This window comes from Simochromis diagramma, unplaced genomic scaffold (genome assembly GCF_900408965.1).
Source record: "Simochromis diagramma unplaced genomic scaffold, fSimDia1.1 OVJJ01000617.1, whole genome shotgun sequence".
Taxonomy (NCBI): domain Eukaryota; kingdom Metazoa; phylum Chordata; class Actinopteri; order Cichliformes; family Cichlidae; genus Simochromis; species Simochromis diagramma.
The window spans coordinates 1250417-1262544 of NW_024386953.1; the positions used below are offsets into that span (position 1 = coordinate 1250417).

The following is a 12128-nucleotide window of genomic DNA, read 5'->3' on the forward strand; positions in this document are numbered from 1 at the left end:
CTGCAGTCAGCTGAGACTGAAGACGTCACCTGATGATGAAAGTTTCTCCCTCTGAAAACGTCCAGATGAACAGAATCAGCCTTTGGGATCAGACTCTTGGCTTTACTGCTGTCAGTGACGGGCAGTGTTCTTATATTGACAGAACCACATTCATGTGCTGTTGTCAGATTCATCTTAGCCCTATACAAACTCTGTACTGTGTGATTTGCACACACACTTCTAATGTTGTTGGAAAAATCTGTTAGTGTATGACGCTGAAGTCTAGACACCACAGGTCAACTGACAAACAGGAAGCAGCAGCACGTACATCATACCAACCCAGCAGACACAGCTTCATCTGTGCAGCTTCACAGGTGTTGGCAGGTGTGAACTCTGAGCAGAGCAGCTCTGGCAAAACGGATTTTTCTGGCAAAGGGAGAAGTCCAAAAGCTGCTCTGTGGGCGGCTTCAATCATCAGCTTCTACGTCGTTCATTAATAGTAGCAAATGAAAAATGATATCTGTCCACACTTTGCTCCTGAAAAAGTCCGAGTGGCACCATACACTGAAATATGAATTATGACCATGGGCCAGAGTACTGTTACAGCGCCCAGCACCACAGGAGTACAGTTCATACATTTATGTATAATTTTGTAATAAAAGGAATTTTGTCTGTTTCACCTGCGGTTCTTCTGTAATATTAACACTGTACAGTATTGTTTCATAGTCTCACACAAACATTTTAACAGGAAATATGGGCGCTACATTAGATCCACTGCCAATTTCAGTGCACAGACTAAAGTACTGCAAACTCTCAGAACTGAATAATAATGGACAGACCACAGGATCTGTTGGCCTGACTGCAGTCAGACAAACTTTCTTTTATTACACCTCCACACACCAGGTATCTTCCCCACAAATGTCACACAGCCACAGTGCTTTGTGTGGATACATAAAGCTTTGGTATCATTAGTCAGTTACAATCGTTACATGGACCCGCTGATGTGAATACGTTTGGCTTGTTGTTGCATCAAAGCAAATAAAAAAAGGCTGAAAATTCCTCTGCTTTAGGACGACCTGCTGAACCAGGAGCACGATGACACATCGACATCGTTTCTGCCAGAGAAACGCAGAAATCACAACGTCGCTCAACCAGCAGTGTGCGAGGAAACGAATGCTACGAGCAGCTGTTGATATCAGCATCCATCAGCCACCTCGTGCTCTGCATCCTCTCACAGCTAGTTACATTAAAATTGAGATGACAAGCAAGGACAGCATAAAGATAAAAGTATAAGAGGAGGTATATGTGCAAAACATGTGGTTGCATACAAAACACCTTTTGATCACCTCACAAAAAAAAAAAAAAAACACCATTCAGAAAGCAAAACTTGAGTAATAGCACAAAACACGACTTGAAATTTACAACCAGGGAGTGATCGGGACACAGTACAAAGTACACCAATAAAAAACAGAAAATAATCATCAAGAGTGGGAGCTGCAGGCCTGCACAAGTGCTGACACTCTCTCTTATTCACGTTGTTTCCCCCGACAGAAGAGTCTGAATATCAGCTCTGTCAGGCCTGCTCTCCTCAAATGTTCATGCTTTCACATTGGTCTCCACTGGTACTGTAAGTGGGTACCAATTAGGCCACAAGTCCAGACTCCAACAATAGTGGTACGAGCAGGTAAAACAGCTAAAAGGCAGCAAAAGCAGAACTAATGCCAAACTTTTCGAATAGAGTTTGAAGCTGAACTGCTAAATAAATCATAAAAACATATTTATATATAATAAAAACAACTTTGGTTATTCTAAATGCAAGTTCAACATTTTATATTCCACTACGAGAACAGTGATTTTTCACTCTGAGCTGAAAGTTGGAATGAAGTTCAATCCAAATCAGGATGATTTACTCCTGAATGCACTTAGTAACACAACTGTGTTGTTGTTGTGTAGCTGAATGTGCAGCTCGCTCATGTTTGCTAATAAGACAGACGTGTTATTAGACATTCGCCCTTCTTCTGCTGCTCTTACAACAACTGCCTGGATAAAGCTTTAATTAAGATTTTTAACAAGCTATTTTAAAAGCAATGTAAATGTCTATGTAGAGTATGAGTGTTAGCCATTAGTGTCACGTGACTCCAGCCAAGCACACAATAGTTGAAGGTTCACTCAAACTTTGAGATTTTGGTCTTTTGCACAAGAAAAATCATTGATGCAAAAAGTTGACAATAGTGGAGAACCAAAGATGAATCTAAGAAACCAAAGCTTGTGCCTATTGAGGGGTTACTGTTATGCTGTGATGCAACAGCATGAAAACTAGTGAAGCATGACTTTATGAACTCCTCACAGAGGACGCCTTAGGTGGCATGTGTTCTGTAAAATTACAAACAAATCAACAGCTCATCTAAAATCTAGACACACATAGAAACACGTCTACAATGCTAACGAAGAAAGAAACAAATCACACGTCCCACAACAAAGTCAGCCCGTGTTCGCTGAGAGTGAGCGCTCTTTGAGCCACTGCGTGTAATAAATATGTCAGCAGAAAGGTGATCGTCAAAGAGCTCAGCAGAGTGAAAAGTCAGAGCTAAAAACAAGCTGACAGTACCATCCACCAACCAGCAGCCTGCTCAGCTGTGTGTATGTATGTGACAGCAGTAATGTCTTCAGACTCCGTAGTTAACAGAGCTCAGCGCTGGTCTCTTCTTGCCTTTAATCTTCAGTGATCCGTAACGAGCCTGGTGACAACGTTTAAGAAAAACACTCATCAGTGTTCATGCAGTCCAGAGATTCAGCACTACTGACTGTGGCAGAAGGATGTATCGACACACTAATGTGCGTACTCAGTGGAACAGAACACTCACGTCTTTGCGAACTCTGGATCGAGACAGTTTGACACTCTGCGATCGCCTCAGTCCTTTCTGACTCACAGCCTCGTCTTCAGAGAAGGTTGGCTCGGCCTCTTCGTCCGTCCTTTCCTCCTGATCATAATAGTACTCTGGAGAATAGAAACACATACAGACGCGTCAGGAATCACCAAAACACACAATGTTTGCATCCATCTGTTCTCCTCCACTTAAGAGGTTCACCCTGCACAGACGCCCAGGGCTAACACACAGAGATTAAGACGCTCACATTCACAGCTATGACAGACTCAGAGGTACCAACCTCACTGCATGTTTGGGACTCTGGGCGGAGCTGGAGTGCCCGGATTTGAACCCAGGACCTTCCTGCTGTGAGGCGTCCGTGCTGACCAACACGTCTGAGTTTCAACAATGATCACCAAATTCAACGTAAGACTTTTTATACTGTTCTTAGTATTAAAAGGGCCCACAGTCAATAAGCACACTCAAACTGAAATATTCAGTACAGTAATATAAATAAACAGGAAACAGAAGCACAAATCAAATACACAACGATACTAAAACAACAACGAGGCACAAAACCATCACAAACTGGTGAGCTCCTGTGAGGACCAACAACAGGAAAACTGTTTGTAATACTGAAGAGTGTGAGCGATGACTGTGAGGCGCATGTGTCCCAGCAGAGGGCAGCACACACCAGAAGTGCCGCCTCTCTCTGGCTCCACTGTCATAAACATACAACAGCACAACCTCATTATTAATAACATCTGCAGCTCTTCACTGCACCGAGCTTATCATTACGAGCTCGTGGACATCATATCATGGACAGGACTGCCTCACACTATCGCACTCTTGTATCCAGGGATAAATATCGATACATTGGAATATTGCGATGTTTCGTGTTACGATACTGAATCGATATTCAAAAGCAGTGTTATCGATTTTTTTATTGAGAATTTACTTGCATTTACTGTGTATTTCTTTTATGTGTAGCAATTCAAACTCCGGCCGCTAGTTTTTACCGCTTTCACTATGATGGAAAAACAAGGTCTCGCAATAACACTGGACGTGCCGTAGAAGCGTCTATTTTACCAAACCTAAGAAGTGGACCAGCGGACGTGTGGCAAACTGTGCTAGCTCACTGATGACAGAAGAGGAGAGGACACAGCTGGCCTCAGCAGCTTTCAAAGCAGATGTGTGGACTTCTTTTGGATTTAGGACAAAACAAGGCAGTAAAGACTTTGACGAGAGCTACGAAGTCCGTAAAATCTGCACCGCCACAGTCAAATACTCAGGTAACACAAATTTACGAGTACCATAGCAACGTAGCATCAAATACTAACCTTAAAACTACCAGCAACTTTGACTCGTGCAACAAAACCAGCGCAGTCAGTACTTGTTTCTATTTGCGCTGTCTGAGTGCAGTAGAGAATAAAGGATTTGGTGATATGATTACAACGCTGGAGCCCCGTTACACCGTCTCTCCGGACAACATATCGCAGACATCGCTCTCCAAAGTTGTACCAAGAAGTCACAGCGACAGTCCTGGACTCTCAGCTCAGCAGAGACAGCTGCTTGGACTTCGAGATCACAGCTCATCACATACTGATCCGTGGAACCTTCAGTCACAGACGAACAAACTCCTTTTCAGGTTGCACAAAAAGTGTTCCACTGGTGGACATTGCAGGGCTTCTTTTATTAGCACTTTATATTGTTTACTTGGATGAATTCTTCAAGCAATTTCATTTTTCATGTATATTTGTTTATGTTAAGGTCACATAAAAGTGCTTCTTTTTGATGCTGCAGAGAGCAGTTTTTGGATTAGTATTTTAAAATCATAGTACTCACTAAGTAAGACCTCAGTGTTACATTGTTTACTTCTATCAGTAAAGTGGTTTTTGTTTGTTTATCTTCTGATAAGACATTTCTCCATTCATTTTGAACTTAGAGAGAGTGAAACGTATCCCTCTGTTTTAGTTAACATAGCTCATTTAACACTTTGGACTGTTTACTGTGAGTTTTCATACAATCAACACAAACACAAATATCGTCTGGCTTTTAGTATCGCAATATATTGTATCGTGACACATATTGTATCGCCAGATTCTCGCCAATACACACTCCTACTTGTATCAACTGTATGCACTATACTTGAATATTAGTATGACGACAAAGTTGATTTGGACTTGATGAATGAATCGTTACCAAACACACTCACAATCAGTAACTAGCAGAAAGAAGAAACCACATCATGTGTTGTGACAGAGAACGACACTCACGACTGTACAGCACGGCTCCGGCGCTCGCACAGAAACATCCTGCAGAGCCTTCAGTTTTCAGGAACCAGCTTCCAGTTTGGATTCAGGAGACAGACACCATCTCTACTTTTAAAGCTTCAAACTTCCCTTTTTGCTAAAGCATATAGTTAGGGCTGGACCAGGTGACCCTGAATCCTCCCTTAGTTATGCTGCAATAGACGTAGGCTGCTGGGGATTCCCATGATGCACTGGGTGTTTCTTCTTCTTTGGTCAGTGAACCGACCAAAGAAGAAGAAACACCCTAACCCTGTGGTCAGTACAGATCCAGAACAGTGCACCATGCCTCAGCAGTGCTCTGATCTGTAGACTGTCCAGTGGAATATGTTTCCTGCTCTTCAATTAACTGACAGCAATTTTCATAGCAATGATGTCATTCTCAATTCTTCTTGTCGACCTTGTTGTTATTTCTATATGTGTTTTTGTGGCAAAGAACCACAGACAGTATAAACCAAGGCTGTAACTTCTGGCTTGAAAAAACCTGCATTCTTCCATAAAGACGATGGTTACACAAAGACTTCCAGTCATGAAGATGTCAGTGAGAAAAACCTGGCTTCTTATGGTCTCAGTCACTATTTTAGGTCATACACAGTTATCTGTGAAAAAAAACCATGTACTGCTTAGCTGGTTGTCAGCCAGTGTACAGTTTCACAGTCACAAACCATCCTTCCCCATCCATATCTTTGCATCCTTCCAACAGTGGAAACCAGTGGGTGATGCCACAGAAGCTCCACCCATCTTTTATACTGTGTAGGCTCTTAACGCAGGACTGAAAGCTTTCAAAGTATGGACAGCTACATGTATTTTCCATCTGGATGGGTCAATGTGAAGAAGGTAAAAACAGGTTATTATTCATTGTTAAAGCAAAATTAAGTGTTACATAGCTGGTTTAAACAAACTACCACAAATCTTATGTTTTGTTGACTTGGACAGTGCAGGACCAGCTCTGGTAGTGTTCTCGTTTGTCACCCGATGTCGGGTAAACTGTTCCTATAGTTTACATGAGCCGCCACTGACAGCCGGGTCGCTGTGGAGAAGCAGGGATTGGTGCGAGCCTATAGTCCAGGGTTAGGGGAGGTGTGTTCACGTGCTGGTACCGTACTCGACGCTCTCGTGGCAGCTTTAAGTAAAGGCTGATTAGTACATCTCACACAGCAACTGTCTGGTATTTTGCTTAAGATAAACTCAAAGATATTCAAAGGATGGCTGGAAGGCAAAGGGCCGCAGTACCGCAGCTCTCGAATCACGTGAAAACTATGGCTCAAGGTATTCAAGCTCATTCACCTCTACATCCCCGACTCCGTGCGTCTCATCCACACGTGGTCGTAACAATACAAAGGTTCTATGCAGGATTTATTAAGCATCAGATCTGTTAATAGTAAAATGAATGTGCAGCTGCGCCCTTTGACCACAATCTCATATCCTGATATTAGACATTTATCGTCCCGACAACGATAGAAATCACAAAAACATTTTCAATTCTGTGAATCTCGGGCAGCTGAAGTATTTCCAGCTGGGCGTCGTGTACCTGGAGCTGAATGTTTTGACTGATGCATGAAACTATATATTTTTACACATAACTTATAACGGCCGTCATTTTCTTTGTGAGTATTTATTACACGGCGTGCTGCGGGGAAAGGCCTGCTCTAATGTTTAGTCTAAGGTTTATTTTGAGCACCTGACGGCTCTTTGTTGCTTCTCATCCGTAAACTCTCTCCACACTCTTTCACGTGATTCTTGCGTGGGTGGTTAAAGAGGTTTGTCGTGTTTGAGTCTGAGGTGGGGACCTCAGTACGCTTTTCTGGTCCGTGTCAGACTTTTCATAACCAAACCATGTCCATGCTACAGAGGTGGCCCCTCGTTTTGACTGGTCCTTCTGTTTGTCATCACTTCAGTTTATTTTGAAAAATCTCAACAGGATCTTCAGCTTTATTGTGAAAGGTTTATGTGGAAAATAAACAAGCGGAGCCAAATGCAGGGTTTACCATCGCTGTGGCTAACGACAACGCGTAAAAACAGTCGCTTATCTGTCCGTAGTGTGGTTATTTTAAATATAAGCGAAAGAGAGAACCTTAAGAAATTAATACAGTCACTATAGCGACCATCAAAACCATGAGTAAATAAACCATAAACAATTTATTTTGCGACACCACAAAACAAACGATAGCGTAATATTAAACGATAGACGTTTTCATATCGTCATCAGATATATACCGTTATATCGAACAGCCCTAATGTGCATCATCATCAGTCATTTGTAAGTCTGTTAAAAGGATGACAGACATAACATGAAGCCTCAGAGGCAGCGAGGAGCACACAAAAGAGAAGTTGTCAGGCATAAACGTCTCCGTCTTCATCTCTCTGTAGCTCCTCCTCTTCGTCTGAGCTGAATACATAATACAGTCTCTCTCTCAGTATCCTGATGCTGTGTAGCAGCCTTTCTCCCTTACATCCACCCATCCATCTCTACATCTCCATTCATCTTTGTCCTCTCCTCCTTCATCTCACCCCCGTTCTGTCTCTTTCCACACCTCACCTACTTGCTGTGTGTGTGTGTGTGTGTGTGTGTGTGTGTGTGTGTGTGTGTGTGTGTGAGAGAGAGCGAGCAGGAGAGAGTGTGTTTGACATTCCACTGGCATCCCACACAGCCTTATCTCATCCCCTGTGTCTGCTGGGAAGTCATCTCACACACTCAGTGTTTTCATTGAAATGCCAACCAGCCTACAGTTCTCATCACGCTGAGGACAAACACACACAGAGAAGTGCAAAGGTAACAATGTAGCTGTACAACAAAGTCCTGCTCATCTGTGCCTTATTGTTCTCTTCTGACCATCATCATCATTATTATTTATGATGTTTGTCATTATTCTTAATTATTATTAGTCAACATTGTAATAAAATAATGTTCTCTCATTCATCACCAGCGTCAGTCTTCATGAATTACTGCTTTGACGTTTTTTGCCAAACTCATAATAAAATAAAGACGTAATATCACTGGAAAGAGTTTCACTGATATCTGTACAGGAGTCATGTTTGGGATTCATCCCTTCATGGCATGTGTGAGGTTTGCATGTGCTTACATGACTGAGTGTTGAGCACATGTGCTCACTGCGCACATCGTTGCTCATACAACAGTCTAAACGCTGAGCTCAGGCTCTTCAGGGCTCTGGTTTGTTTTGAACTGTGTACAGCAGGGAGACACTTTTCAGGGGGAACATAACTAAAGGTCCAGTCACCGGCTCACTGCAAAGCTCCAAACCCCAGCAGGCTTCCTCAGATACGAGACGTTTTGTAGTTGTCATGGAGACGGTGGCGAGAACCAGTGACAAACAGAACGACGCCACCTTCATCCACCACGAAGGACTGACCTTTGACTGGAAATCTCATCTTAGCATTGTTTAGAAAAAGCTACCATATCAAACATGTTATCAATCAGCTGTCAGGGTTCTAGTCAAACCTCTAATCACAGATTTTATTCTTTTAGCTTTCTGTTTACGAACTGTTTTCTCTTTTTGTTTCCTTTTCCATGAATTGTTGTGATTGAAAAGTTGTGTTACGTTTATGAGAGAAGTGCACGAGTGTGTGTGTGTGTGTGTGCGTACCATCTCCATCCGGAGCGTCACTGCTGCGAGACCTCCTGACAGCAGGGTTGGAAGAATGGGAGCTGTACTGGTACAGCTGGTTTCCTCTGTCGTCCTGCTGGTCTATCTGTGTGAGGTCATGCATACTCAGGCTGCGCAGCTTCTCAGTAATGGCCCCTTGACCCTGCAGCACACACAACACTCAGCATTACACCACAAAAACATCTCAGAGATCAGCAGTGCTGATGTGTGTTACAATCACAGAAAGAGTCTGTAGTTTATCAATAATCTGAATCATGTGGTGATGCTTTTGTTTCCAGGTGTGGCTGTCATCTTTCACGTGAATGGCTACAGTCATACCGGTGTCCTGTTCCTGATCCCATCAGTTGTTATAACAGACACTGTAGACTTTAATTTGTTCAAATTAAAAGCAGACGTATTTGTGTGCTTGCAACTAGTGTCAGATATCTAAAGTTCATTACTCACCAGTCAAAATCCTCATAATAACTCTATTTTGTATAATTGGAAATATTTCTTTGCTTATCTGTACCTTAGACACACATCACATCTAAACAGCTACAATTCAAATTTGATGCATTATAATTCCACATATTTATGCATCATTGTATCCAGAATGTCATTGTGTAGCTGTGACTCTGATTAATATCAACACTGAGCTGTTCAGCTTTTACTAGTTCACTGGGAACACTATGATATATTAATACAGGACATATTATTGGAACGGCAGAAATCTGACAGTAAAAACAGACACCGTAAACTACAGCACTGTGAGCTGCTGTTGAGCAACCCTTCACTTCTGGAAATAGATCCAACAATTTACTGAAGTATGGACGTGGAGGAGATCGTTCATATGTTGGACTATCAGTATCTTACATGAAGAATAGAATATTTACATTAGAGAAAACTAAACTTCAGTCCGCGCTGCTGCGCTGTTACACAACTGTACAGGGCTTTATGCAGGTTTAAAGACCTGTGAGACAAACCGACGGTGGAGCATAGAAATACATACGTGTCGTTTAAATGACTTTGCTGTGACAACATTTTTACATTAAAAAGTTTAAGAAGCATTACATGTTTTTCCACAACAGTCATTTCTTGTTGTGCTGCTGATCTGTGTTTTTCCTTCATCATTGCTGTATTTTTAGAAACATGAAATACTGGGAGACATCATGAAAGGAACCTTCTGCATTAAAGGATTAGCTCACTTGTTTTTCAAGCCTCTGAGACAATCAGGAACAAATAAAGACTGAAACAGGCTTCGTTTGCCTTCGTGATGCCTCTCATCCACACTGGACTCTCAGAGAGGGTGCAGTGTCATTAACAAGGCCCAAAGCCACAGTCACAGCACCACAGCTTCAACAGCAACAGGCTTCAGCACTCTGAAGCTGCATTTCCACTGTAACTAGACCCACTAGTGTAAATGATACCTAATGGAATTGATTAAATGATACCGTCTGCTTCAGATCTGGGAATTAAAGCTTAAATCAATTAAACATATAACGACGAATAATTGATGATGACAAGAATACGCTAACTGTGAATAACGAGGTACAGAATACATTCAGATCAGGGATGTTACTGAATGATGATGAAGATGTTACCACGGAAACACTTCACAAAGAACATGAACAGCAGGGTGGGGGGTATTGTTGTAATGTACAGCAGTATATTTGGGCTATTACAGGTAAACGTTAATGCGAACAAAACCTGAAGATTCTCAAAATGATGAAGTCAGACATTCACAGGGACATTTTCACCCTGTAGCACCAATGTAAGCTCATTTATTATTATTCTTAGAGCTTTGTGATTTAGAAGGTTTTGATATATAATTCTTAATTTCTTTTTGTTTGTTGTTTGTAAACATAAAGCCCCGGTATGCTGCTGTAACAATGAAATTAATGTCAAACACATTAAGGGACATACAATGAAAAACAAACAGTGTCGTAAATAATGAGTGACATGTATTTGCAACACCACCAAGTCCATGTCAAAACCAAAACCAAAAAGAAGAATCAAATTAAAACTGATGTTCTCAAGCAGCAGGTCTGGACACAGACGATAATCAAAGGGTGGATGCTGAGCTGTACGAAACAGAACATTCTGTCCATGCTGCTTACACTGACTGGTTTTTACCTCCCAGAGCAGCCTGCTGAACCACCGAAACCCTGAAGACACAAGGATGTTAGTGCAGACAGAAAAGAAACAAACGTCAGAGGGAAGACAGGAGGCAAGTTGGTGCAGATGCAGAAAATATCATCTCAAAAGCAAACGTCCAGCTGAGATCTGCAGTGTTCCCCCAGGATCCAAAACATTCACAACCCTGCATGCTGATGGCCAACAAACACACAATACAGAACAATATCAACTCATATTTAGTCGAGTTTGTTACACTTGCAATCAGCAAATTCTTAAAAACACAACCACTGAGGAGGACCCTTTAATCTGGACAGTGGTTGGGTTTCTCTGGGGCACTCCGAGTTAACAATAATACAGTGAAGCAATTATTCTGCTTTCATTTCGGGTCAATGATGCTACATTTTCATACGACAGTGTTTTCAACTTAAATGCATGTTTACTGCGTGTCTGCACCATCCTGATAGCAGTGACAGGAACATCAAAATAGTCCCTGTTTATATTGTTTGCATCTGCTTAAAACTAGCAAATTGTTAACCAAGAGTTGCCTAGATGATGGTTAGAAAGTACTCGGATCTAATCTGCTGTGATGTGACCTTCATTACCTGTTCAAAGCTAAACTATGTTTATGTGATCTTATTAGCAATAAGTTCTTCAGTCCCGTAGTTACCAAGAGCAATGCAAATGTTTTATCAATTATCAGTGTGGATACAGACATATCTCACAAAAGGAGCACTGCGAGCTGTAATACTCATTTGGTAAACTGGTTGGTTACCAAACCAGCCAGGACTGCAAGCTTCCACATTACAACACATTTTAGATTTTACTTTGTTTGCTATGACTTCATTTATTGAATCTTAGTCCCATGCTGGGAGATGGACAAAAAAAGCAGCTTTGAACTGTAAACTGGACGGAGGAAAAGCTCTGAAATGTCTTTTCTTCTCAGTCTGTGACAGCAGGTACATGCAGGTACATGTGGTGTAGATGCCAGGTTTGCATGTCTAACCACAGCTCTAGGCTCAGCTAAAATATTTCAAACAGACTGATTTTATGTGCATTTCAGATGGTTTTACTGTAAAAGCCAAGGTCAATCAAATTCCTAGTAAGACGCAAGCCTATTTTAAAGAAATGAAAAACTGTTACTAACCCTGTGATGACAAAACATGCATGCGGAGAAAAGAAGAGAGACTGTAAAGACAAACGCGGGACACAAAGATGAAATATGTAAGGAAAGA

At 41.7% G+C, this 12128-nt stretch overlaps 1 protein-coding gene across 1 annotated transcript in view; it reads right to left on the bottom strand.

Annotated features, from left to right (window-relative positions):
- Positions 1-825: 825 nt before the first annotated feature.
- The window catches only part of reep3b (receptor accessory protein 3b), a 40568-nt gene continuing 29265 nt past the window's right edge, over positions 826-12128 (bottom strand). The window contains exons 6-8 of the mRNA XM_040038575.1: positions 8761-8923; positions 2844-2977; positions 826-2717 (exon numbers count right to left, since the gene is read on the bottom strand). Of these exons, the coding sequence (XP_039894509.1) occupies positions 2646-2717; positions 2844-2977; positions 8761-8923 (369 nt within the window). The 3' untranslated portion in view covers positions 826-2645. The remainder of the gene's footprint in view (positions 2718-2843; positions 2978-8760; positions 8924-12128) is intronic.